A 27,239-nucleotide genomic window follows, 5' to 3' on the forward strand; every position below is an offset into this window, starting at 1 on the left:
GTAAAAGAGCGCAGATAACAAACGTTAGGTGGTGCTGGCGCTGTGGGGGGAGTAAAGCAGGTGAGCGCGGTGGGCTGGCGTGGGTAGAGGGTGCTGTTTCAGAGAGGGTGGTTGGGGAGGCCGCAGTGAGGTGACAGGTGAGCAGAGACCTGCAGGAAGTGAGGCTAAATGGGGGAAGTGTTCCAGGAGAGGGATCCGTCAGTGCCAGGGCCCTGAGGCAGGGACCTGCTGGGTTCCAGGAGTAGCAGTGAGGCTGTAGAGGCTGGAGCACAGGTGGGTGCGTGTGTGGAGTGGAAGGAAATGAGGTGCTGGAGGGAACAGGGAGCCAGATGGAGGAGGGCTTTGTGGGCTGCCTGAGGGCTTTGGTTTTTACTCCAAGCTCAATCGGGACAGGGAGCGTTCTGAGACAGGCTTGCTGTGACCTGACTTAGGTCTGTCCGTGTGGAGGGCGGACCAGAGGGGTAGGGCGGGAGCAGGGGGCGGCATGGGACCACGTGGAGGTGGGAGAGAGAAGCAGATGGGTTGTGCCTTCATTGCGGCTTTCTCTTCATCCTCCTACGATCGGGGAAGAGAGCTTTTTATTAGCTTAATAGAGAAAGATTCATGCATTTTGCATTTGATCTAAATAAAAAAAGATCTTTATCCACATTCAAATTCAGAGGCAATGGGAGAAGAAATGACATTCTTTTCGGTGATGTGCCTTGGGGAGAGCTGCTAAAACCGACAAATTGCATGAAGCACATCATAATACAAACACATGAGAGGCTTTGGGCCCCAATGGTTTTTAAAGACGTTAAAGTTTTGGATTTCTCAAAATATGACCTGGGGCCCAGAGAAGGTGAAGGCTGCCAGCCTGCGTGCAGACTCGAGTGCAGCCGGGTGGGGTGGGACCTGCAACTGGTCTACGACTTCATCGGAAAACTACCTGGGGTCCGAGGGGGTCTTGACTCCAAGTCTGATTCCAAGGGTATACGAGGGCAAGTGTGGCTCTAGCTCAGCTCTAACTGGACATTCCGTATGGCTCAAGGGAAGTCTCTGATCTTGTCTGAGTCTCAGTTTCCCCATCTGTGAATGGGGAAGTCAACTTCACCTAATGGAATTGTTGCAGTAAGGCGTCATGTCCCTGTGCAGTCACTGAGCCTGCTTTGCTGACTAGAACCCGTGGTTACAGGAGAAGGGGACGTGCACCTGCCCTCGGATGCTCTAGGTGGGCTGCTGCCTTGGTTGGCAGCTGGTATTTGGGATCATGTCTTTGTCTCAGCAGCCCTGCAGGCCACTACGCATGTTTTGCCCAGGATGCCTGTCTGTCCCCGTGTCTTACCTCTGGGGGCTGGGCGTGGCTGCCTCCTGGGCCTTCTGGGCTTGCTGGGCAGGCTGTGGCTCCGTAGGCAGGTTCAGCTCCAGGATGTAGTGCATCTGGGTGAGCAGGGCCAGGAAGAGCTTTGGGTAGGCTTCCTGCATGGCCGCCTTGAACTCTCGGGCAAACTGCAGCTCTTGCAGCGTGTTCATGGCCTGTTGGGGAAGGGGATGGGAGGTGGGTCTTGGGCCCAAGGATGCTGATCCACTGTCCTACAAAACCCACATCCGACTGTGCTCAAAGCTCTCGGGACCTAATCTGAAGGTCCAGGCGGACCTCCCTCCGATCCTGGCCCCTGACTCCTTCTGCAGCCTCAGCCTGGGCCTCTGCTCACTCTGGACCTGCCGCGCTGGTCTCCTTGTTGCTTGCAAGGTCTCGGTGCTCTTCTTCTCCTCCCTGCAGTCTGCCTGGAACACCCCCCACCCCACCAGCTGACATCCAGGCCCCAGGGACCCTCCCTGACCCCACCCTGCCGGTGCAGACTCGGTGACTGTCCCCTCTCCTAGCCCTTCATGCTTAGTTAGTATTGTCTCAGAGCATGTCCGTGTCGCCTCTGACCCTCATGCTCTGTGGCCCTGAAGGCAGGACGTGGTGGACGCCTGAGAAATGTGTTTTGGAAGAAAGAATCAGTGGCCCTGAAGGCTCCTCGCTCCTGAAGGGGCATTTGGGCCAGGAATGGTTTTGGGCTGGAGAGCTGGCATGAGCCAGTGTTGACAGAGTGCAGGGGCAGGGGCTCGGCTGGGCCGTGAAGTGCCCCACCTGGGATGCAGGGAGTCCACCCTGCTGTGACTGGACCTGGGGTGGTGTCTGGTCCACTGCTGTGAGGTTCCCATGGGGAGGGCTCTCGGCTTGGGGTCAGCATCAGAGAAGGGGAAGGGTGAGAAGGGCCGACCTGCACCAGGCATGGGGAGGTAAGGGACCTTCCCTTTTCACCTGCCCCAGGCAGCTGCTGGTCTAGGGACATCCAGCTGCGTGCTCAGGGAGCTTGTGGGGCAGGGACCCAGCAGGGTTGGGGGCACAATTGTTGCCTTGGCCAGGGTCCAGCAAGAGAGGACAGGTGTGGCCATGTAGAAAGTGAGCTCCCTATTCCTGGGGGTGTGCAAGCAAGGCCTGGGCTTATCAGAAAACTGGAGGGGGCTTCCCACAGTAGGGTGGGGAATGCAGGGGGCAGCTCTGAAATTCCTCCAAGATCTTGTCTGTGATTCCCCAGGACCCAGCTAAGGGTCCAAACCCTTCCGTGGACCCAGGAGGCTGTCCTGCCCAACAAAGTCTCAGCTTCTGCTCAGAGAGCCCCTGCATCGTGCCAGTCCTGGGCATGAACTTTATGCTCCCCAAGACTGATGTTATTGTCCCACTTCACAGAGAGGGAATCGGGCCCTGGAGGGTCCCTGAGCCCTTGGCCAGTGGCCTGGGCCCTGAGCCCCCAAGCTGGGTGGCCCTGAGGGCTCCTCTCCTCCAGGCTGGGGTGGGCTGGGCTAGGTTTCCTCAGCCTGGATATGGGGCTCCCTTTTCAAGCCTGGTACACCGTGTGTCCCCAAGACCCCAATGTCTGATGGAATACACAGATGGGGCCGGGCCTGGTGGCTGGGGATGGTGCTGGGGAGACGGGGTGGGGGCAGAGACTCACGGCCAGCGAGCGCAGGTAGGTCTTCTCCTTGGGGTGGGGGCTGCTGTCTCCAGCCTCGGTGGGCAGGGGCCGCTCCTGCAGCCAAGCCAGCAGCACTGCGAGTACCAGGCGGCTCACGGGCTGCTCGGCTCCCAGGGCCCTCCACAGCCGGAAGGCGTGGCTGCAGGCAGAGAGGGGGGTCAGAGCATCCCGGTCAGAGCAGGTTAGTGGGGAAGGGGCCTGTCGGGAGAGGGGCTGGTCAGGGAATGCGTGTGAGGATGTCCAGAGGAGACCTGGCCGGCTGCCTCTGGTCGGCACTTAGGGTCTTGTGCCCACACCAGCCTCTTCCTGGGTCTCCCCACATCCAGGGTCTCCCCTCCAGGCCACTCCTCACTCACAGCTGGAGCTTTCTTAACCTGACCTGTCTCCCCACTGCTGCTCTCCTTCAGTGTCTCCTGAGTCCTCTCAGGAAAAAGCCCATGAGATGTGGCTGGCACTCAGAGCCATCCCCTTCTGATCCCCAGCCACCCTGCCTGCCCTTCCCTCCATGTCTGTCTCAGGGCCTCCTCATTCTTCATCACCCAGATAATTGCTCCTTAGCCTTTAGGGCTCATCTTAATGCCACCTCCCCCAGGAAGCCTTCCCTGGCTATCTGCCCCCAATTCTGGGTTGGCTGAGGTTCAGCTCCCCTGGACCTAACCTGGTCCAAGTTAAAGGTTGTCATTGGTATTTGCACAGAGCTTTGCAGGTTGTATAGCACCCTCATGCCCATTTTAGAGACAGGGAAACTGATGACTAGAGAGGGAGGACGTGTCCTGGTCAAAAGCCTGCCTTGTAACTGGGGAGCTAGGATTTGAGGTCAGTCCAGCCCAGTCTGTGACCTTTCTACCTTGTCCAAGGCCATGACTCTATGAGACCTGGCAGTAGGAGGGGGTGTTGGGGCTGCCCTAAGGTGTTGGGGGCCATTAGTGGTCTTCGGGTCTGAGTGCTGGGTGCAAGGGGCAGCAGGAGGGACCTAGGAGTAGTGAGGGTGGGGTTTGGGAGCAACATAGTGGGGTAGCTGGATGAACCCCCATCCCCAGGTTAAGAGAGAGCCAGAGGGGTGGGCTTGGGGCCCTGGGGAGTGCCACCCCAGTCCCATCTGGCCCTGGGCTGGGTGGGTACAATAGCTTGATGACTCTGGGATGTTCCACAGCTTGGTCACCCCACCCCACCCCCCACTGGAAAGAACAGGACCTTTGGAGTCAGAAGGGCCTGGGTTCAGATGCCCACTCTGCCCCAGGCTGGCTGTGTGACTGTGGGCATTCACTTAATCTCTCTGAGCTTCCGATTCCCAGCCACAGAGTGTCTGAAAAATCTGCCTCGGGAAGCTTGAGTGAGATGACTCTCCACCGGAATGTCAGAGGCGAGAGGAGGAAGGTTCTCGCCTACTTTGCTCACTGGGGGCATTTGCCACCCGCACAGTCACACGTCTGCCCTGAGCGTGATAGGGGACCAAGCCGGGTCAGAATTGTGGAATCCCAGACCTTGAGGCAGGGGCAGAGGCAATTAACAAAAGGTGTCAGCTGCCAAGTGTTGTGACGAGAATAAAGCAGGCAAGGGGGACAGGGAGAGCAGGGAGGATGCGTTTGGGGGTTCCTTCAGTTTTCAGTAGGGTAGCTAGAGAAGGCTTCACCAGAAGGGGACATTTGAGCAAGACCTGAAGGGGGAAGGGAGGCAGCCTCACAGATATCTGGGGGGAATCCTCTTGGGCAGAGGGCTTAAGAGAGGTTTATTCTTTGTGTGTTCAAGGATCAGCAAGAAAGGACAGCATTTTTGGGGTGGAGTGGGTAAAGGGGCAAGAAGGAGATGAGGACAGTAAAATCATGGGGCCACTTTGTGACCTTGTGGGTTACTGTGAAGGTTTTGTCTTTGAATTTGAGTGAGATGGGGCTGCTGGAGGGTTTTGAGCAGAGAAGCTACTTGATCTGACTTACATTTTCAAAGGACCACTGTGGTTTCTGGGTGGACAGTAACTTGGGTGGGGTGAAGGGCGGAAGTGGGTGGATCTTCTGGGTGAGAGATGGTACGCCCTGGACGAGGGTGATGGCAATGGAGGGGTGGTGAGAGGGGGCAGGTAGGGCTGGCAGGATTGCCTAGTGCATGGATTGGGTGTAGAGAATAGCCAAGGTGGCACCAAAGTTCTGTCCCGAGAAGCTAGAAGAACAGTATTGCCAAGTAATGACGTGGGGAAGATTACAGGAGGAGCAGATTTCAGGGGAGGGTCAGGAGACTTGTCTGATGTTATGTTTGTAGTGCCTGTCGACATCCAAGTGCATCTATCAGGTAGGCGGGGGAAGGGGAGGAGGCCCAGGATGGGAGGAGACTTTGGAGGCATCAGTGTTCAGGTGCTATTTAAAACCAGGGGATGGATGTGGCCACCGTGGAAGAGAGTGTGGCTGAAGACGAGGTCTGAGGATTGAGCCCCAGGTCCCTGTGTTCAGAGATAAGGTTGATGAGGAGGACCAGCAAAGGAGGCTGAGCAGGAGCGGCCATGGAGGTGGGAGGAGACCAAGGGCAGCATGTGGGCCGGGGAGCCTGGTGAAGGAGGTGTTCCCATCAGGAGGGGTGATGGGCCTGGTCACATTCTGCTGCCAGGTCACGTAAGGTGAGGACAGAGAACTGACCAGTAGACCTAATAACCTGAGGTTGCTGGCGGCTGGTAAAAGAGCAGTTTTTCTCTTGATGAAGAAAGCGGTGATGAAGAAAGTGTGACCTGAGTGTATTTAAGAAGCAACGGGAGAACTTCCATCTTCCAGTAATGATGGGCTAGACTATTCTGATCAGCCCCTCCACTGAAAAGAACTGAAAGGGCTGGAGAAAGTATAAACAAGGGCACTAAAAGCATCAAGGAGATGACAAAACTGTAAGAAATTACAAGGCCCAACAGGGACAGAAACCAAGAACCCAGAGAGGTGGGGATCAAGGAGATAGCTGATGCCCTGAGGGGAAAATCAGATCTTTGGTTTTACAGCTGGGAGAGGTGAAGGGGCAGGTGACTGTACAAGGTGGTCAGCCAAATAGGAGACTTTTCTCCATTCTCAGGGTGATGCTGAGCAGGTTGTGGACCCCCCCTGTGTATTTCAGCCAGGTTTGAATTGCAGAGGGCATCCAGGGAATCTCAAGCCTTAGATTTGTTTCATGGTGGTCTTGGGTTGGTAGTGACCCTCAGTGCTCGGCAGAGGCTAACAAAAATCCCCTCTGGAAGAAAACGTCTTCATTGTAGGCCCCCAAATATTCTTAAAATTTCTTTTTTAAGTACAATGTCCAGCATGTAGTCAAAGATAATCAGACACATGAAGAAGCAAGACTCCGTAAGTGCGATACTGCAAGAACAACAGGAAAAGGAAATAGGTCTGCAGACAATTCAGATATTTGAATTATCAGGCATGAAATATAAAACAACAGTTTTTTTAACTAAGAATAAAGAAATAAAAAACAAGCTTAAAGATATCTTCAGGGGATAGGAAACTGTAAGTGATAGAGCTAAATGCTGTTTAGAAAAGACATATTTAAAACAAAAGAATGTAAAAATATTAAGACAATGGAAGAGACATACTGTGCAATACTAACAAAAGAAAACTGGTGTTTCTAGATTTATATTAGAATAGACTTAGACAACATGGACTATAAATATCTATATTAATATCAGGCAAGTAAAAAAATCTCTGAGGACTATATGCAACATGCTACCCTTTGTATAAAAATTTTAAAACTGCAATACAATATTATTTAGGAATACATTTACAGGCAACAAAACTATATAAAAAGAAATCAAAGGAATGATAATCTTGGGTGGGGTGAGCCGGGGAATGGAAGTTAGTGGTGATGGGCAGATCCTGTCTTTATATGGAGATTATTGCCAAGATCCTAGTTTTATATGAATGATGGGTTCATGGGTGTGTACTAGATTACTAAAATTAATCATCTGTCTTAGTAAATAACTAAAGCAGGCCATGTAGCAACGATGACAATGTTGACAAGGTGTTATAAACCATGGATTACAGCGAATCCAATTTTGTGCAATCAAGGTCCAATCAAATAAAAATATTCTAAGGGAGAAAAAGAGAAAAGAAAACTTGGTAAACTGATTCTAAAAGCTATGTAGAAATGCAAAGAACCAAGAACAGCCAAGACACTTCTGAGGAAGAACAAGGTGGAAGGCCTTTCTGTATCAGATAATGAGAATTATTATAACATTATACGCATTAGAACCTCAAGTATTGGTCTAGGGATGGACAAACAGACCGCTGTAAGAGCATAGAAAGCCTGTAAACAGACCCCCAGTGTACTGGTTTGTATATATTATGTCCCCCAGAGAAAGCCATGTTCTCTGATGCAATCTTGTGGGGCAGATGTATTAGTATTGATTAGGTTGGAATCCTTTGATTGAATGTTTCCATGGAGATGTGACCCACCCAACTGTGAGTGACACCTTTGGTTAGGGTGTCGACCTCTGATTGAATGTTTCCATGGAGGTGTGGCCCTGCCCATTCAGTGTGGGCCTTGATTAGTTCACTGGAGTCTTGTAAAAGCTCACAAATAGAAGGACCAGAGAAGCTGCATCTGAGACAGACATTTTGGAGATGGCTGTTGAAAGCAGATTTTAGTTCCAGAGAAGCTAAGAAAGGACAAATGCCCTAGGAGCAACATTTTGGAGAATGCCATTTTGAAACAACCTGGGAGCAAGCAGATGCAAACCACATGCCTACCCAGCTAACAGAGGTTTCCTGGATGTCAATGGCCTTTCTCCAGTGAAGGTATCCTTTTGTTGATGCCTTACCTTGGACACTTTATGGCCTTAAGACTAACTTTGTAACCAAATAAACCCCCTTTGTAAAAGCCAATCCATTTCTGGTGTTTTGCAAAATGGCAGCATTAGCAAAACAGAACACCCATAAAACGGTCCCTTGATTTGTGATGAAAGTAGCACTGCAAAACTGCAAGAAAAGGGTGGACTTTTCACTAGACAATGCTGGGACAATTAAATGAAACTGGAGTCCTACCTCACATTGTGCATGAAATCACTTCTAGGTGGTTTAGAGACCTAATGTGAGATACAAACAATAGAACTTTTTAAGATAAAATAGAATGATTAAATTCAGAACCTCTGTTCACCACAAGACACATTAAGGTATGAAAAAGGAAAAGGCATGCTTCAGAGTGGGAGAAGATATTTTTGATATAATCAACAAAGGACTTGTACCCAGATTACATAAATAATTCTTAGAAATCTGTAAGAAAAAGAGGAACAGTGCAACAGAAAGGGTACTTGAACAGGCGTGTCACCAAAAAAGTTACCTACATGACCGAAAAGTAGATGAAGAGATGTTGAGCCTCATTATTTAGTCAGAAAGTGTAGGTTAATACAATATGATTAATACCATCTCCTGGATTGGCTAACATTAATAAGTTGATTGTTGAAGAAGACGTGGAGAAATTGGAACTCTCAGAACACTGGTGGTTGGAGTGTGAAAACATTTGGAATAATATAATAAAGTTGGATATATGCGTAGCTTTATGACTCATACATTTCCTTCCAAATGTTTATGCTGCTGAATAGAGGACTTGTGTACATGAAGGCACTTGCCTAAGCAGTATCACAGCGGCCCCATTCGTCATGGTCCAGAACAGGAAACAACCTAATGTCCCTTATAGTAGAAAGGATAACAGGAATTCTGAAGATGGGATTCTATATAGCAACGAAAAGGAAAGTCCACCTAAATCCAGTTGTAAGATGCAGACAGTGTAAAATGCACTCCGATTTCATGGATGCTAAAATTGGGAGTGTATATAAATTCCAATACAATAAGACTAAACCATGGGCTTCTGGGAAGCTGAAGCCAATGGTGGCTGCATAGGATCCCATCTCTCAGTGTTTCCTTGAAACACAACACAGAACAACAAGAAGGAAAAAAATAAACCTACACAAAAACTACGCCTTAAACATAAAGAATGCCTGAACTTCAAAATGACTATAATTAAAAAGAGAAAAAAATGCCATCCCTAGCATGCAGTCTCTTTCTCTCCCACCTCACCCTTGCTCTACTACAAGGCTTTGTGGCAGGTGAAGGCAGACCTAGTGTAACTATGGAAAGGAAAAAAAAAGAACTAGCAAGAGGACTCAACATTGGTATAAATCACCTTCAGGAAGATGAAGTCCACCCTAAGTCTGAAAATACCAAAAAAAAAAGAAAAGAAAAAAAGACCAGGTAGGTCAGGGCATGGGCCCAGGGAAGGGACTTAAAAGGATGGCCAATTTGAAGGGTAGTCTTCCAAATGCATAGCTTCTGGGAGAGAAAAATGGTAAAAAAGAAAGAAGTAATCTTTGAAAATTGGGTAGTGAAAGGGAAAGGAGCAAAAGGAAAAAATTTAGGGTTCTGCAAGAGAAAAGGAATCAAAAAAAAAAAAAAAATCAGAGGACACAACTCATTTCCCCATCAACAAAACAAACAAAAAATCAACTAAATTATCTGGTTTTTGCTATACTGACAGAAGAAGGTGCCATTAAACTTGAAATCCCCATAAACACTCCAGTAGCACACAAATGAATAGAAATATTAACAGCTCTATACAGCATACAGAGTTATTGCAAAAAATCAGAACACAAAAGTCAACACACTTCAGGTGAGGAAACTTTCTGAAAAACTGTGAAGCAGAAATAAACTGTTAAAACAGCACTCCAAATGCACATAAATATACTTAAACAGTAAAAGATATGAAAAACCATCTTGAATTGGAAATTCAAGAAAGGAAAAAAAACCCAATAGGAAAAGAGAAAGAGAGCTGCTTGAACTCAGGAAAGAATTGGAAGTAAAGACGAAATTATCTAAGAAATGAAAAAATTACAAGGTCCCTAAGAGAGATAAAACTCAAATGAAAATTTAGTAGTGGACATTGAAGAAAGGCAGGCAGACAACCAAGAGAGTGAATGTGAAATTAAGAAAGAAGTAAAAAGGACCAGAGAGAAAGTAATGGAAATGGAAGATAGACAAAGAAGGAATAACTTCTGTATTATTGGGGTCCTTGAAGAAGGAAAACAGTAATGGAACAGATACTAATATTTAAGACTATAGCCAGGAAAACTTTCAGAAATAACAACAACAACAAAAAGGCTTGAATCTACGTTTTGAAAGGGCCCACCAGGTATCTGGCAAAATTAATCTAGAATGCTCAATGCTGAGACATATTCTAGTATAACTATTAGATTTCTAAGATAAAGTACTCAAAGTCTCCAGGCAAAAAGGTCAAATATCTTACAAAGGCAAAAAATTTTGATTGTTACCAGACTTTTCAAAAGCAAAGCAAGGCAGCAACAGAGCAACATTTTAAAAATAGAAGAGTCAACCAGAGATTTTATATCTAGCCTAGCTTTCCTTCAAGAAAAACAGCTTTTGACATAAAAGAATTTAGGGAATTCTGAACCTGCAAGCCCTTTTTGAGGAATATATTGGAGGATAAGTGTCATGAAATTAAGAAATGACTAGAAAACTTGGTGAGCGAGTGTGTGTGTGTGTGTGTATGTGTGTGTGTCTATTATATGTGTAAGATATTATATGTTTCATATATTATTTATACATTATACATAAAACAAATGGTGGAGATGAAGTTAAAGGATACCGATAAAAATGAATTAACCAGATAGTAAAAAGTCAAATTGTAAAATTGGGGACTAAGATCATTTTAAGCAATTAAGAGTACAAAGGTAACAACTAGAAAAAAATACAAACTTTCCTAGATTAAAAAAATATTTAAAGCTAAATATCAAAGTGTACACATCTCATAGAAAAAGAAATTTAGGAAATATAACAAAATATACACTGAGGCTAAACACGAGTCATATCAATAAGTGTGAATGGTATTAACTCATCTGTTTAAAAACTATTTTCAATCTTAAGACCAACTATATGCTGTATGTTAGATGGACACCTGAAGTAGATGGGATTCAGAAAAGTTAAAATAAAGGGATGGACTAATGCATGTTGGGGAATAGAAGAAATAAAGCAGGGGTAGTGATTCCATTAACAGACAAAGTAGAATTCAAACCACAAAGCATTAAATGTGACAAATCAAGGTCCTTTTTAATGCTAAAAATCACAATTCACAAAGAATAGCACCTGTGAATATTTATGGGCCAAATAACATGGCAACAACCTTTATGAAGCAAAAACTACAGGGACGAAGGCTACGTGGAACACACGCTATTTTCAGTACAGGACAGATCAAGTGCCCAACAATTATGCAAGGATGTAGAGACCCAAACAACACAACCAATAAGGTAAATATTATGGATATATATCGAACTGTATGCTCTGATAATAGAAAATATGACTTCTTCTCAAGCGCCATGGGACATTCACAAAATTCGACTAAAAAAACCAGCAAATCATAAAGTGGAAATACTATAGACAACACTCTCTAATGACAGTGCAATAAAGCCAGAAATTAGTGACAGAAACACACAGACCCTTCCTCACGGAAATTAGCAATCCTTCGGTAAGCAGCTCTTGGGCCCTGGGAGCCTGTGGTTGCTCCCCTCTGGTGGCTTCTGTATTCTCAGAGAAACAGGAAGGAGGGTCAGCAGCCGACGAGGAAATCAGGGCTGAGGGAAGAATGCCCCCCACCAGGAGCTGCAGCTTCGCGGAAGGGGGAGTTGACGGGGCAGTCGGGTGGCACATGGCTGAACTGAGGAGGGGCGCCAGGTGGTATAGACTGAGGACCTGGGATTCGGATGTGGAACTGTAGAGAGGAGGGGCCCTGAGCAGCGTGAGGGTCCCAGCCACCCCCAGGCCAGGGGTCGGAGGGCTGTGGGGGAAAAGCCAGCCCCGCTTGAGAAGGCCGTGGTGGCCGCGGGTCCTTGGAGGAGCAGGAAGGAGGAGCGAATGTTTGGAGATGAGGCTGAGGACAGAGGGGGTTTTGTTGATGGGGGCTCCCAAGGACACAGTGGACAGGTCTCCAGAGTTGGGGAGGGGAGGTGGGTCGGAAAAGGGAGTAAAGCGTGATGTGGGAAGGGTGAGTCCAGGCTTCCTTGTAGACTGAGGGGACAGGGAGAAAGGACATGTCGAGACAAGGGTGTGGAGGCGGGGTTGTTGGTTGCAGGCCTGTCGGGAGCACCTGGGTCCTCAGCTCCCTCTCCATCAGGTGATGGGTGGGTAAGGCGGCGGGGGGGGGGATGTGGGCATTTGATGTGGGATACCTGCAGCCTGAAGGTGAGCGAGGTGCAATAAGTGAGTATGTGAGCTTTTCCCTCCCTGCACCCAGCCCTGTGGGGTCCCTGCAGGCTGGGAGAGGACAGGCACAGGGCAGTGAAGGACGGTGGAGCCCTGGCACCTGGGGAAGGATCGAGGGGTTGGGGAGTGGGCAGGGCAGGGAGGGCTGGGGCTGGGCACCTGTCCAGGGGTATGGAGACGTCCAGGAAGGCAGCCACCAGCTCAGGGGTGTGGTTCCGGGCCAGCAGGGTGATGGCTTGCAGGGCATTTTCCTTCGCTTGGGGGATGCGGACAGAGCAAAGCTGGAGGTGGATGGCTCGGCCCATGTTGGCAACCTGAGTGGGGAGGCAGAATGTGGGGGAGAGGGCTGGTCTGAGGGGGAGGCCCTGCCCAGCCCTGGTGAGCCTGAAGAGGAGTGTGTGTGTGGGGTCCTGCCCCAGTGAGCCTGAAGCCCCCTTTTAGATAGGCTCCCATTCTGAGGAGTCTCTGAGGGGAGGTCCAGCTTCCCCTGGAGAATGGGAAGCACATCCTTGCCCTGGGGGAGCCTGAAGGGGGAGGCCCAGCCCTGCCCTGGGGCTCTCTGAGCGGGGAGGCCCAGCCCTGACTAGGGGCATCTGAAGGGGGAGGCCCAACCCTGTCTGGGAGTCTGGGAGAGGGAAGGTACAGTTCTCGCCTGGGGAGAACTTCCCTGCCCTGGGCAGGTGGTCTGAAGGGAAGTCCCAGTCTAAGTGGTGAGAGGCCCCACCCTTCCCACTCCCACTACCTTTTCCATGGTATTCAAGGCGTTAGTACTCTGTCCAGACTTACCTGTCCTGCCCAGTTGTTGGAAGGTTCACACTCACCTACCTGAACACACTACTTTGGCACGTGCTGGTCCCTGTGCCTGGAGTGCCCCCACCCCCACTCCCATTAATGCACAGCTGCAGTGTCACCCACCTGAGTTTTCCCTGTCATGAACCATCCTCTTTCTGGGGGACCCCTCCCCACCCCACTGGGGCCATCCTCTGGCCTTGCATGTTCTCTGCTGTGCAGTCATTATCTGCTCGCGTGGCTGGGACAGCGTCTGCCTCGGGGCTCAGCTCACAGTCAGGGCTTTACTGCATACCTGTGAGTGGATGCGCCCGGGCAGAATCCAACATGCTCTTATCAGGACTCTGTAAGTTTTGTCCTGGATTGGACTTGAGGGCCAGGGCTGGGCCTTCTCCTCCCCAATCCCCATGCTCCTACCAGGGCATGCAGCAGCTGCCCGATCAGTGCATGTCTGCCTCATGACCTTGCAAACAGCCCCCAAACACCACTATCCCTGTCTGCTCCGTGCCCCACCCTGGCCCAGCCCTTAGCTGTCTGCCCCCACCCCCTCACAGTCTGCAGCTCGGCTCCGTGGCTCTCGATGACCATGAGTAGCATCTCGGCGGCCGCCTGCACACGGAAGGGGCTGCTGGAGCCCAGGCCGTCGATGGCCGTCCAGATAAGATCAGTCAGTTCCAGCATGGTGAGGTGCTTCAGGACCTCCTGTAGCAGCAGGAGGGGAGGGTGGCCGTCACCTTGGGATGCCGGCACTTGGAGGCCCACCTCCCCCACCCTTACTTTTACCCCTGCCTCCTTTGTACCAGGCTCCCCAAGCCTCTGAGCACTTGTGGACTCCTGAACCCCACTTCTCTGGGTCCCCCAACATGCACACAGCATTTTGAAGTTAATGACACTTCTATCATCTCTCTGGGCCAACAACAATCCACCAAGGCTGGAAGGGAGGGTGTGATGCCCATTTTAGGGCAGGGTCAGTGTGGAGGTTTGTTTCCTCATTCAGACCCTGGTGCTTCTCCCTGGTTCCAGGTGACCCAGCCAGCCTTCTTTCCCCTCCTCTGCCCTGTCTTCACCTCACAGGGCTTCTTCACCTGCCAGCTCAGCCCACTGCCAGGCCCCAGTCTTCCTCTTTACAGCATTTTAATCAGAGAACAATTGAACTTCAGAGCTGTAAAGGATCTTCAAGGTCACCCGGACCAACCCCCATGCCAGGAAAGGTGTGTGGTTTGTCCCGGGTCATGGAGTGGGATGGGGATGGGCGGGGCCAGATTGCTTCCAGAATCCAGGGCTTCTGTCCCCATGGTAAGGTTCCCCAGGAGTGTGATTCTGTTCTCTGCTCACATTCTTCCAGGAGTGGTGCTAAGATCCAGGGAGGCAGGTCTCACCCCTGTTGCCAGAACCCAAGCTGCTCGGGGGGAATGAGGGACACTGGGAAATCCAAGGTAGTAGATCTGACCCCCACTCCATAGGCTTGGCTCTCAGCCTTCTGGAGGGGAGGTTCTGGGCCAGGCTGGTGCTGCACAGGCAGGGCCTTCGGGGGAGACTTAGCACCATGCTGTCCAAAATGTAGCCTCTAGCCGCACATAGCTATTTAAATTAAGTGAAATTTAGAATTTGGTTCCTCAGTCATGCTAGCCACATTTCATGTCCTTAATAGCCACATCTGACTAGTGGCTACCTTGAATAGTACAGATGGAGAACATTTCCGACATGGCAGAAAGTTCTATTGGATAACACTGACTCAGAGCATCTATCGTAGGAAGAAGTTAGGCTGTTTGTGATGAAGGAACAGTTGAGAAACCTGATAAAAAGTTATGTTGCAAGAATTTTAAGATAGTGGTAATGTTTCTTTGCATGTTAGGATATTTGTTGGAAAGTTTGAAAGTCTGTTAGGATGTTTGTATATATATTAAAGTATAAAAATAAGTGTTAGACTCTAACAGCATATTGAAAGGATTCTACACCGTGACCAAGTGGGATTTATTCCAGGAATGCAAGGGTGTTTCAACATAAGAAAATCTATCAATCTGTCCCAGTTTGCTAATGTTGCCATCATGCAAAATACCAGAAATGGATTAGCTTTTATGAAGGGGATTTATTAAGTTACAAATTTACAGTTCTAAGGCCATAAAAGTATCCAAACTAAGGCATCAACAAGAGGATACCATCACTGAAGAAAGGCTGATGGCATCTGGAATGTGGCTGGTGTCTGCTGGTCCTTTGCTCCCAGGTTGTGTTTCAAAATAACTTTCTCCAAAATATCTCTGGGCTTCTGTCTCTTAGCTTCTCTCAGCTCTCTGCTTGGTTCTCCTGGGGCATTTCTCTGTAAGTGTCTGGAGGTCCTCTGTTAGCTTCTCTGGGGCAAACTCTGGGTTTCATCTCTTAGCATCTCCAAACATCCTTCTGTCTATATCTCTAAGCATCTGGGTCTGTGTCAGCTCTTAGCTTCTCCCAGGGGCAAACTCTGGATTACATGTCTTAGCTTCTCTCCAAAATCTGTCTCTCAGCTTCTCTGAGCCCCTTCTCTCCATTAGCTCTCTTAAAGGACTCCAGTGATCTAATCAAGAACCACCTAGAATGGGTGGGGCCCACACCTTTCTGGAAATGAGCTAATCAGAAAGTCTCACAGATGGATGGGTCACATCTCCACAGAAACAACCTAATCAAAAGGCCCCACCCTAACCAAAAGACTAACAAGTCTGCCCCCAGCAGATTTCATTAAAGAACATAGCTTTTGTGAGGGAACATAAGAGATTGAAACCGGCACACGGTGTAGTGCACCACATTACACAATGCAATTCACCACATTAATAGAGTGGAGGGAAAAAACCACATGATCATCTTAATTGATTCAGAAAAAGCATTTTACAAAATCCAATATTCTTTCACAATAAAAACGCTCAGAAAACTAAAGGTAGAAAGGAATTTCCTCAACATGATAAAGGGCATTTATGAAAAACCCACAGCTAACATCATACCAAATGGTGAAACCTGAAAGGTTTCCCCTGAAGATCAGGAATAAGACAAAATGCCTGCTTTCACCTCTGCTGTTCAACATTGAACTGGAGTTCTAGCCAGAACAATTAGGCAAGAAAAAGAAATAAAAGCCATTCACATTGGAAACGAAGTGAAACCATCTCTTTTCACAGGTGGCGTGATCCTATGTGTAGACTATTACGAGGAATCCACAGGAAAGGAACTGGAGCTGATAAATTCAGCAGAGTTGCTAGGGTGTAAGATCAATACACAAAAGTCATTGTGTTTCTGTATACCAGCAATGCAGAATGTGAAAAGGGAATTAAGCAAAAAACCCATTTTCAAGAGTTCCAAAAGAATAAAATATGTAGAAATGAATTAAATCAAGGAGATGAAAGATTTGTACACTGGAAACTTAAAACATTGCTGGAAGAAATTAAGGAAGACCTAAATAAATGGAAAGACATCCCATGTTAGTGGGTTGGAAAACTTAACATTGTTAAGATGTCAGTACTGCCTAAAACAATCTGCCAGTTCAGTGCAATCCCTATCATAATTCCAGTGAATTTTTTTTTCAAAAATGGAAAAGCAATCCTTAAATTCATGTGGAATTTCAAGAGGCCCAGAATATACAAAAGAATCTTGAAAAAGGACAAGGTTGGAGAACTCAACACCTCCCAATTGCAAGACTTACTCGAAGCTACAATAATCAAAACAGCGTACTTGTAGAAGGATAGACATATAGACCAATGGAATAGAATTTAGAGTCCAGAAGTAAACCCATACATCTCTAGCTGATTGATCTTTGACAAAGGTGCCAGGTTCATTCAATGAGGAAAAATTAGTCTCTTCAACAAATGGTGCTGGGACAACTGGAAATCCACATACAAAAGAATGAATTGGATCCCTGTCACACAGCATATACAAAAATTAACGTAAGTGACCTCAAGGATGGCAGAACAGAAAATGAAAGAATTAAAGAATGGGGAAAAAAATAAAAAAAACTGAAGTGGACCTCAGGGATATGATAGATAATATAAAACGTCCAAATATAATAGTCACTGGTGTTCTAGAAGGGGAAGAGAAGGGTGAAAGTCTAGGAAGATTATTCAGAGAAATTGTTGGAGAAAACTTCCCAAACTTTCTAAACAACATAAATACACAAATCATAAATGCCCAGCGGACTCCAAATAGAATAAATCCAAATAAACCCACTCCAAGACATATTCTGATCAGATTGTCAAATACTGAAGAGAAGGAGCAAGTTCTGAAAGCAGCAAGAGAAAAGCAGTTCACCACTTACAAAGGGAACAGCATAAAACTAAGTAGTGATTACTTAGCAGCCACCATGGAGGCAAGAAGGCAGTGGCATAACATATTTAAAATTCTGAGAGAGAAAAATTGCCAGTCAAGAATTCATTATCCAGCAAAGCTCTCTTTCAAATTTGAGGGAGAACTTAAATTTTTCACAGACAAACAAATGCTGAGAGAATTTGCTAACAAGAGACCTGCCCTACTGGAGATACTAAATGGAGCCCTACCAACAGAGAAACAAAGAAAGAAGAGAGAGATATGGAGAAAGTTTCAGTACTAAAGAGATTCAGTATGGGTACGTTAAGGGACATTAAGAGAGAGAGGGAAAAAGTATATCTGACAAACATAAACCAAAGGATAGGATGGCTGATTCAAGAAATGCCTTCACAGTAATAACGTTGAAGGTAAATGGATTAAACTCCCCAATTAAAAGACATAGATTGGCAGAATGGATCAAAAAATATGAACCATCAATATGTTGCATAGAAGAGACTCATCTTAGACACAGGGACACAAAGAAATTGAAATGAAAGGATGGAAAAATTTCATGCAAGCTACAGCCAAAAGAAAGCAGGAGTAGCAATGTTAATGTCAAATAAAATAGACTTTAAATGCAAGGATGTTAGGAGAGACAAAGAAGGCCACTACATACTAATAAAAGGGGCAATTCAACAAGAAGAAATAACAATCATAAATGTTTATGCATCCAGTCATGGTGCCACAAAATACATGAGACAAACACTGGCAAAACTAAAGGATGCAATGAATGTTTCCAGAATAATTGTGGGAGACTTCAACACATCACTCTCTCCTATGGATAGATCAACCAGACAGAAGACCAAAAAGGAAATTGAAAACGTAAACAATCTGATAAATGAATTGGATTTAACAGACATGTATAGAACATCACATCCAAATCACCAGGATACACATTCTCCTCTAGTGATCACAGAACTTTCTCCAGAATAGACCATATGCTGGGACATAAAACAAGCCTCAATAAATTTAAAAAGATTGAAATTATTCAAAGCACATTCTCTGACTACAATGGAATACAATTAGAAGTCAATAACCATCAGAGACTTAGAAAATTCACAAATACCTGGAGGTTAAACAACACACTCCTAAACAATCAGTGGGTTAAAGAAGAAATAGCAAGAGAAATCGCTAAATATATAGAGATGAATGAAAATGAGAACACAACATATCAAAACCTATGGGATGCAGCAAAAGCGGTACTGAGGGGGAAGTTTATAGCACTGAACGCATACATCGAAAAGGAAGAAAGAGCTCAAGTCAAAGAACTAATGGAGCAACTGAAGAAGCTAGAAAATGAACAGCAAACCAATCCTAAACCAAATAGAAGAAAAGAAATAACAAGGATTAAAGCAGAAATAAATGACATAGAGAACAAAAAAATAGGACAATAAATAACACCAGAAGTTGGTTCTTTGAGATCAACAAGATTGACAAGCCCCTAGCTAGACTGACAAAATAAAAAAGAGAGACCCATATAAACAAAATAATGAATGAGAAAGGTGAAATTACTGTGGATCCCGAAGAAATTAAAACAATTATAAGAGGATACTATGAACAACTGTGTGTCAACAAACTGGATAATGTAGAAGAAATGGACAATTTCCTGGAAACCTGTGAACAATCTAGACTGACCAGAGAAGAAATAGAAGACCTCAACCAACCAGTCAGAAGCAAAGAGATCCAATCATTCATCAAAAAACTTCCCACAAATAAATGCCCAGGGCCATATGGCTTCACAGGGGAATTCTACCCAACTTTCCAGAAAGAACTGGTACCAATCTTACTTAACCTCTTTCAGAACATTGAAGAAAATGGAATGCTACGTAACACATTTTATGAAGCTAACATCAATCTAATACCAAAACCAGACAAAAATGCTACAAAAATGGAAGACTTCAGGCCAATCTCCCTAATGAATATAGATGCAAAAATTCTCAACAAAATGCTTGCAAATCGAACCCAAAGACACATTAAAAAATCATACGCAAGGATGGTTCAACATAAGAAAATCAATCAATGTATTACAACACATTAACAAATCACAAGAGAAAAATCAAATGATCATCTCAAGAGATACTGAAAAAGTATTTGACAAAATCCAGCATCCCTTTTTGATAAAAATACTTCAAAAAGTAGGAATTGAAGGAAACTTCCTCAATATGATAAAGAGCATATATGAAAAACCCACAGTCAGCACAGTACTCAATGGTGAGAGACTGAAAGCCTTCCCTCTAAGATCAGGAATGAGACAAGGATGCTGCTGTCACCGCTGTTATTCAACATTGTGCTAGAAGTGCTAGCCAGGGCAATCCGGCAAGACAAAGAAATAAAAGGCATCCAGATTGGAAAGAAAGAAGTAAAACTGTCATTATTTGCAGATGATATGATCTTATATCTGGAAAACCCTGAGAAATTGACAGTATAGCTACTAGAGCTAATAAACAAATTTAGCAAAGTAGCGGGATACGAGATTAATGCACATAAGTCAGTAATGTTTCTATATGCTAGAAATGAACAAACTGAAGAGACACTCAAGAAAAAGATACCATTTTCAATAGCAACTAAAAAAATCAAGTACCTAGGAATAAACTTAACCAAAGATGTAAAAGACTTATACAAAGAAAACTACATAACTCTACTAAAAGAAATAGAAAGGGACCTTAAAGGATGGAAAAATATTCCATGTTCATGGATAGGAAGGCTAAATGTCATTAAGATGTCAATTCTACCCAAACTCATCTACAGATTCAATGCCATCCCAATCAAAATTCCAACAACCTACTTTGCAGACTTGGAAAAGCTAGTTACAAAATTTATTTGGAAAGGGAAGATGCTTCGAATTGCTAAAAACACTCTAAAAAAGAAAAACAAAGTAGGAGGACTTACATTCCCTGACTTTGAAGCTTATTATAAAGCCACAGTAATCAAAACAGCATGGTGCTAGCACAAAGATAGACATATAGATCAATGGAATCGAATTGAGAATTTGGAGATAGACCCCCAGATCTATGGCTGACTGATATTTGATAAGGCCCCCAAAGCCACTGAACTGGGACATAATAGTCTTCTCAACAAATGGGGCTGGGAGAGTTGGATATCCATATCCAAAAGAATGAAAGAGGACTCCTACCTCACACCCTACACAAAAATTAACTCAAAGTGGATCAAAGACCTCAATATAAAAGATAGTACCATAAAACTCCTAGAAGATAATGTAGGGAAACATCTTCAAGATCTTGTATTAGGCGGCTACTTCCTAGACTTTACACCCAAAGCACAAGTAACAAAAGAAAAAATAGGTAAATGGGAACTCCTCAAAATCAAATGCTTCTGTGCCTCAAAAGACTTTGTCAAAAAGGTGAAGAGGCAGCCAACTCAGTGGGAAAAAAAATTTGGAAACCATGTATCTGACAAAAGACTTGATATCTTGCATGTATAAAGAAATCCTAAAACTCAACGACAGTAGTACAGACAGCTCAATTATAAAATGGGCAAAAGATATGAAAAGACAGTTCTCTGAAGAGGAAATTCAAATGGCCAAGAAACACTTGAAAAAATGTTCAGCTTCACTAGCTATTAGAGAGATGAAAATTAAGATCACAATGAGATACCATCTCACACCAATTAGAATGGCTGCCATTAAACAACAGGCAACTACAAATACTGGAGAGGATGTGGAGAAATTGGAGCTCTTATTCATTGTTGCTGGGACTGTATAATGGTTCAGCCACTCTGGAAGTCAGTCTGGCAGTTCCTTATAAAACTAGATATAGAGTTACCCTTTGATCCAGCGATTGCACTTCTCGGTATATACCCGGAAGATCTGAAAGCAGTGACACGAACAGATGTCTGCATGCCAGTGATCACAGCAGCAGCATTCACAATTGCCAAGAGATGGAAACAACCCAAATATCCTTCAACAGATGAGTGGGTAAATAAAATGTGGTATATAGACACACGATGGAATACTACACGGCAGTAAGAAGGAACGATGTCATGAAACATATGACAACTTGGATGAACCTTGAAGACATAATGCTGAGCAAAATAAGCCAGGCACAAAAAGAGAAATAGTATATGCTACCACTAGTGTGAACATTGAAAAATGTAAAATAAATGGTTTATAATGTAGAATGTAGGGGAACTAGCGATAGAAAGCAATTAATGAACGGGGAACAATAACCCAATAAGAGCAGATAAGCTATCGTGGGTAAATTTAACATTCTGGAAATGCCCAGGAATGACTATAGTTTGTTAATTTCTGGTGGGTATGGTAGGAACAAGTTCACAGAAATGTTGCTATATTAGGTTATTTTCTTGGGGTAGAGTTAGGAGCATGTTGGAAGTAAAGTTGTTATTTTAGGTTAGATGTCTTTTTCTTACTCCCTTGTTATGGTTTGTTTGAAATGTTTTTTTATTGTATTTTTTTTTATATAGTTGTGTATTAGTTAGAGTTCTCTAGGGAAACAAAATCAGTGAGAGATATCTATGAATATAAGATTTATAAAAGTGTCTCACACAACTGTGGCTATGCACGAGTCCAAATTCCATAGGGCAGGCAGCAAATTAGCAACTCCAATGAAGATGTTCAGTGAATGCCTCAGGAAACGAACTGGCAACTTCGACAAACTCCTCAGGAAACGCTTTGCTGGTCAGCCAAAGAAGAAGTAAAAGTCCTCTATCTGTCTCACTTAAAAGGCTTCAACTGATTGATTGGATTAAATCCAGCCAACTGCATTCTCTCATTGTGGAAGGCATGCCCTTTGTTGATGTCATCAGTCACAGCTGCAGCCAATTGACTGATGATTTAGTAAACCAGACTATTGGTTTATTAACCAGTCACAAACATACTCGCAGCAATGGTCAGGCCAGTGCTTGCTTGACTAGACAGCTGGGCACCATCACCTGCCCAAGTTGAAGCATGAACCTAACCATCACAATAGTTAATAGTTAATTAAAAAAAAAAGTTAATTAAAAAAACAAAAAACAAAAAAATATGCCAAGGCCCCCCTGAGGAGCTAGGGGAGGATGCAGGGGTGTTGGGCTTCCTCACCTCGATGGTTGCTGATGTGCTCACAGACCTAGGGAACTGGTGGTTTGATGAGCTGAGTCGTCTACCACAGTACTTGCCCTTGGGAAGACTGTTGCTGCAAAGGAGAGGCTAGGCCTGCTTATAATTATGCCTAAGAGTCTCCCCCTGAATGCCTCTTTGTTGCTCAGATGTGGCCCTCTCTCTCTAGCTAAGCCAACTTGGCAGGTGAAATCACTGCCCTCCCCGCTACGTGGGATCTGACATCCAGAGGAGTGAATCTCCCCGGCAACATGGAATATGACTCTCAGAGAGGAATGTAGACCTGGCATCGTGGGACGGAGAACATCTTCTTGATCAAAAGGGGGATGTGAAATGAAATGAAATAAGCTTCAGTGGCAGAGAGATTCCAAAAGGAGCCGAGAGGTCACTCTGGTGGGCACTCTTATGCATGATATCGATAACCCTCTTTAGGTTCTAATGAATTGGAATAGCTAGCAGTAAATATCTGAAACTATCAAACTACAACCCAGAACCCTTGAATCTTGAAGCCGATTGTATAAAAATGTAGCTTATGAGGGGTGACAATGTGATTGGGAAAGCCATGTGGATCACACTCTCCTTTGTCCAGTGTGTGGATGGATGAGTAGAATGATGAGGGCAAAAAAAAAACAACAAACAAACCAAAAACCAAAAACCAAAAAAACAAAAAACAAAAAAACGCACCCAGTGTTCTTTTTTACTTTAATTGTTCTTTTTCATTTTACTTTTTATTCTTATTATTTTTGCATGTGTGGTAATGAAAATGTTCAAAAATTAATTTTGGTGACCAACTCATAACTATATGATGGTACTGTGAACAGCTGATTGTATGCTTTGTATGACTGCATGGTCTGTGAATATATCTCAATAAAAGTGAATTAAAAAAAATTAACATAAACTGGATCAAAGAAAGCATTGGTATAAATCTATTATCTTGGATTTGGCAACAGATTTTTAGATATGACACCAAAAGCACAAGCAACAAAAGACAAAATAAATTGGACTGCATCCAAATTAAAAACTTTTATGCAGCAAAGAAAGTGAAAGAAGGACTATAGGATGAAAGAAAATATTTGCAAATCATATATCTGATAAGAATCTCATATCCAGAAAGTGTAAATAACTCTTATAACTCAACAACAAAAAACCAAACAACCATTTTTTTTTAAATGGAAAAGTTTGAAAAGACGTTTTCTCCAGAAGATGATATGTAAGTGACCAACAAACACATGCAAAGATGCTCTGTGTCTTTAGTCATTAGGGAAATGCAAGTCAAAATCACAATGGTGTACCACTTCACACCCACAAGAATGGTGGTAATAATAATAATAATAATAATGTAAAATAACAAGTATTGACAAAGATTTGGAGAAATTGGGACCCTTGTACATTGTTTTTGGGAATGTGAAATGGCTCAACTGCAACAGAAAACAGTTTGGCAGTTCCTCAAAAAGTTAAAACTTAGAATCACCATATGACCCAGCAACTCCACTCCTTGGCATATATCCAAAAGAATTGAAAGCAGGGACTCAGACAGAGATGTGTACATCAGTATTCATGGCAGCAATATTTACAATAGCCAGAAGGGTGGAAACAATGGGGTGGCTTAACAACAGGAATTGATTGGCTCACAGTTTCAGAGACTAGAAGGCTTGCTCTCTCTCTGAATCAGTATCTCCTAGCTGTTTGGCAGACTGTGGGGTTCCTTGGCTTTTCCATCACATGGCAGTGCATCTTCTCCCTTCTCCTCTGGGTTCCAGTGACTTAGGGCTTCTGGCTGCCCTCTGCAGCTTCTCCTTCCAGGTCTAATTTCCTTTACTTACAGGGACTTCTGCCATATTGGATCAAGCTCTACCCCCCACCCCCACCCTCCCATTCAGTTTGGTTACTAATAATATCTTTAAAGTTCCTATTAACGTAGCACAGTACTCAGCGGTGAGAGACTGAAAGCTGCCCCCAAGATCGGGAATGAGGCAAGGATGCCTGCTGTCACTACTGTTATTCAACATTGTGCTGTAAATTTTAGCCAGAGCAATCTGGCAAGACAAAGAAATAAAAGGCATCAAAATTGGAAAGGAAGAAGTGAAACTATCATAATTTGCCGATGATATGATTGTATACTTGGAAAATCCTGAGAAACTGATGACAAAGCTACTTGAGCTAATAAACAAATTCATCCAAGTGGTGGGATGCAAGATTAATGCACAAAAGTTAGTAATGTTCGTATACACTAGAACTGACCTAACTGAAGAGACACTCAAGAAAAAAATTCCATTCACAATAGCAACAAAAGAATCAAGTACCTAGGAATAAACTTAACCAAGGATGTACACAGAAAATTAAAAATTTTACTAAAAGGAAAAAGAAGGACTTAAATAGGTGGAAAGATATTCCATGCTCATGGATAGGAAGGCTAAACATCGTTAAGATGTCAATTCTACCCAAACTGTTCTACAGATTCAATGCAATTCCAATCAAAATTCCAACAACCTACTTTGCAGACTTGGAAAAGCTAGTTATTAAATTTATTTGGAAGGGAAAGGGGCCTTGAATTGCCAAAAACATCTAAAAATGAAGAATGAAGTGGCAGGACTTACACTTCCTGACTTTAAAGCCTGCTATAAAGCCACAGTAGTCAAAACAGCATGGTAGTGGCACAATGATAGACATATTGATCAGTGGAATCGAATCAAGAGTTCAGAAATAGATCCTGAAATCTATAGTTAACTGATTTTTGATAAGGCCCCCAAATCCACAGAACTGGGATAGAATAGTCTCTTCAACAAATGGGGCTGGGAAAACTGGATATCCATATCCAAAAGAATGAAAGAGGACCCCTACCTCACACCATATACAAAAATTAACTCAAAGTGGATCATAGACCTCAGTATAAGAGATAGTACCATAAAACTCCTAGAAGATAATGTAGGGAAATATCTTCAAGACCTAGTATTAGGAGGTAGCTTCTTGGACCTTACACCTAAAGCACAAGCAATGAAAGAAAAAAATAGATAAATGGGAGCTCCTCAAAATCAGAAGCTTCTGCACCCAAAGTACGTTGTCAGAAAGGTAAAGAGGCAGCCAATTCAATGGGAAAAAATATTTGAAAACCATATATCTGATAAGAGATTGATATCAGGCGTGTATAAAGAAGTCCTATAACTGAATGACAATAGTACAAGCAGCCAAATTATAAAATGGGCAAAAGATATGAAAAGACATTTTTCTGAAGGGGAAATACAAATGGCTAAAAAACACATGAAAAATGATCATCTTCACTAACTATTAGTAAAATGCAAATCAAAACAACAATGAGATATCTCACACCAATAAGAATGGCTGCCATTAAACAGGAAACAGCAAATGCTGGAGAGAATGTGGGGAAATTGGGAATATATAATGGTACAGCTGTGGAAGACAGTCTGGCAGTTCCTTAGAAAACTAGATATAGAGTTACCCTTCAATCCAGCAATTTCACTTTTCGGTAGATACCCGGAAGATCTGAAAGCAATGACATGTACAGATATTTGCTCACCCATGTTCATAGCAGTATTGTTCACAGTTGCCAGGAGACAGAAACAATCCATGTGTCTATCAACAGATGAGTGGATAAACAAAATGTGATACATATGTATGTTGGAATACTATGCAGCAGTAAGAAGGAATGAGGTCCTGAAACATTTGACAACATGGATGAACCTTGAAGACATAATGCTGAGTGAAATAAGTCAGGCACGGAAGGAGTGATATTGTATGTTACCACCACTATGAACTCCTGACCAGTGTAAAATCAGTGTCTTACAATGTAGAATGTTGGGGACCTAGTGATACACAGAAGCTAGTGAAGAGGGAATGATAACCTAATATATACAGACATGTTAATGAGATTGATCTTAATGGTATGGGAATGGACATGGATGATGACTGTTCATTAATGGGATTATAAGTATCGGAACTGCATTGAAGGGGAACATGATTGAAAGTGGTTGTTTAAAGGCATGTATCCCACGGATTAGCACTACAAATAAAAGTAAGAGTTTGCATTATATGGTTCTAAGGTATAACACTGGTACAAATTGTTAGCAGACTACCCATTGCATATTATAGGCTATATTTGGTGGGAATGCCTTGCCAGTGCTACACTAATACTAGGGATGAATGATTGGGGGCTGATGAGAGCTTTGGGGTTTTTTGTGTTATGATAATTGTTTAAAATTGACAGTGATGATGATTGTACAGCTAGGTAAAGATAATGTGAGACACTGATTGTTTATCTTGGACAGAATGTATGCTATGTGAAATTGGGAGCCCCCTGCTTAATGGGTCAAGCCCTTGAGGCTTGTTCATGTGAAACTTGTGGCTGTGGGAGGGAGGCTAATTCTACTTATAATTATGCCTATGAAGCACCTCCAGAAGACCTCTTTTGTTGCTCAGATGTGGCCTTTCTCTCTCTAAGCCCAACCCAGCAAATAAATTCATTAACCTCCCCCCTACATGGCATTACTCCATACAGCAACTGTTAAAAAAAGCTGAAAAAGAGATCAGACTTAAGTTAGAGATACGAACGAAATGGACTTGGTTGGGACTAAGGTATATCAGACTAAAGGGAAAAGGATGATACTGTTTTAAAACTTCAACTTCTATGTGAGACCAAAGGAAGAGATGTTTATTTGGTGCAAAATCTGTGTTTTCTGTAGCATACTATATAATTTAACTTGTGTGGTCAGTTTATTCAAACACCATAATTACATGGAACCTTGAATAGTGGGTGAGATCTGGTTGGTTTGTACAGGTTAGTGTGAAGCCCTGATACATCGCAGAATA

General features: G+C 44.2%; 1 protein-coding gene across 1 annotated transcript in view; it reads right to left on the bottom strand.

Moving 5' to 3' along the window:
• LOC119508915 (maestro heat-like repeat family member 5) overlaps positions 1 to 27,239 on the bottom strand; it is a 101,822-nt gene that overhangs the window by 12,189 nt on the left and 62,394 nt on the right. The window contains 5 exon segments of the mRNA XM_037802622.1: positions 892 to 897; positions 1,322 to 1,512; positions 2,985 to 3,144; positions 12,392 to 12,546; positions 13,574 to 13,723. Of these exon segments, the coding sequence (XP_037658550.1) occupies positions 892 to 897; positions 1,322 to 1,512; positions 2,985 to 3,144; positions 12,392 to 12,546; positions 13,574 to 13,723 (662 nt within the window).

The sequence above is a fragment of the Choloepus didactylus genome, chromosome 14, assembly GCF_015220235.1.
Source record: "Choloepus didactylus isolate mChoDid1 chromosome 14, mChoDid1.pri, whole genome shotgun sequence".
NCBI classification, from domain to species: Eukaryota; Metazoa; Chordata; class Mammalia; order Pilosa; family Megalonychidae; genus Choloepus; species Choloepus didactylus.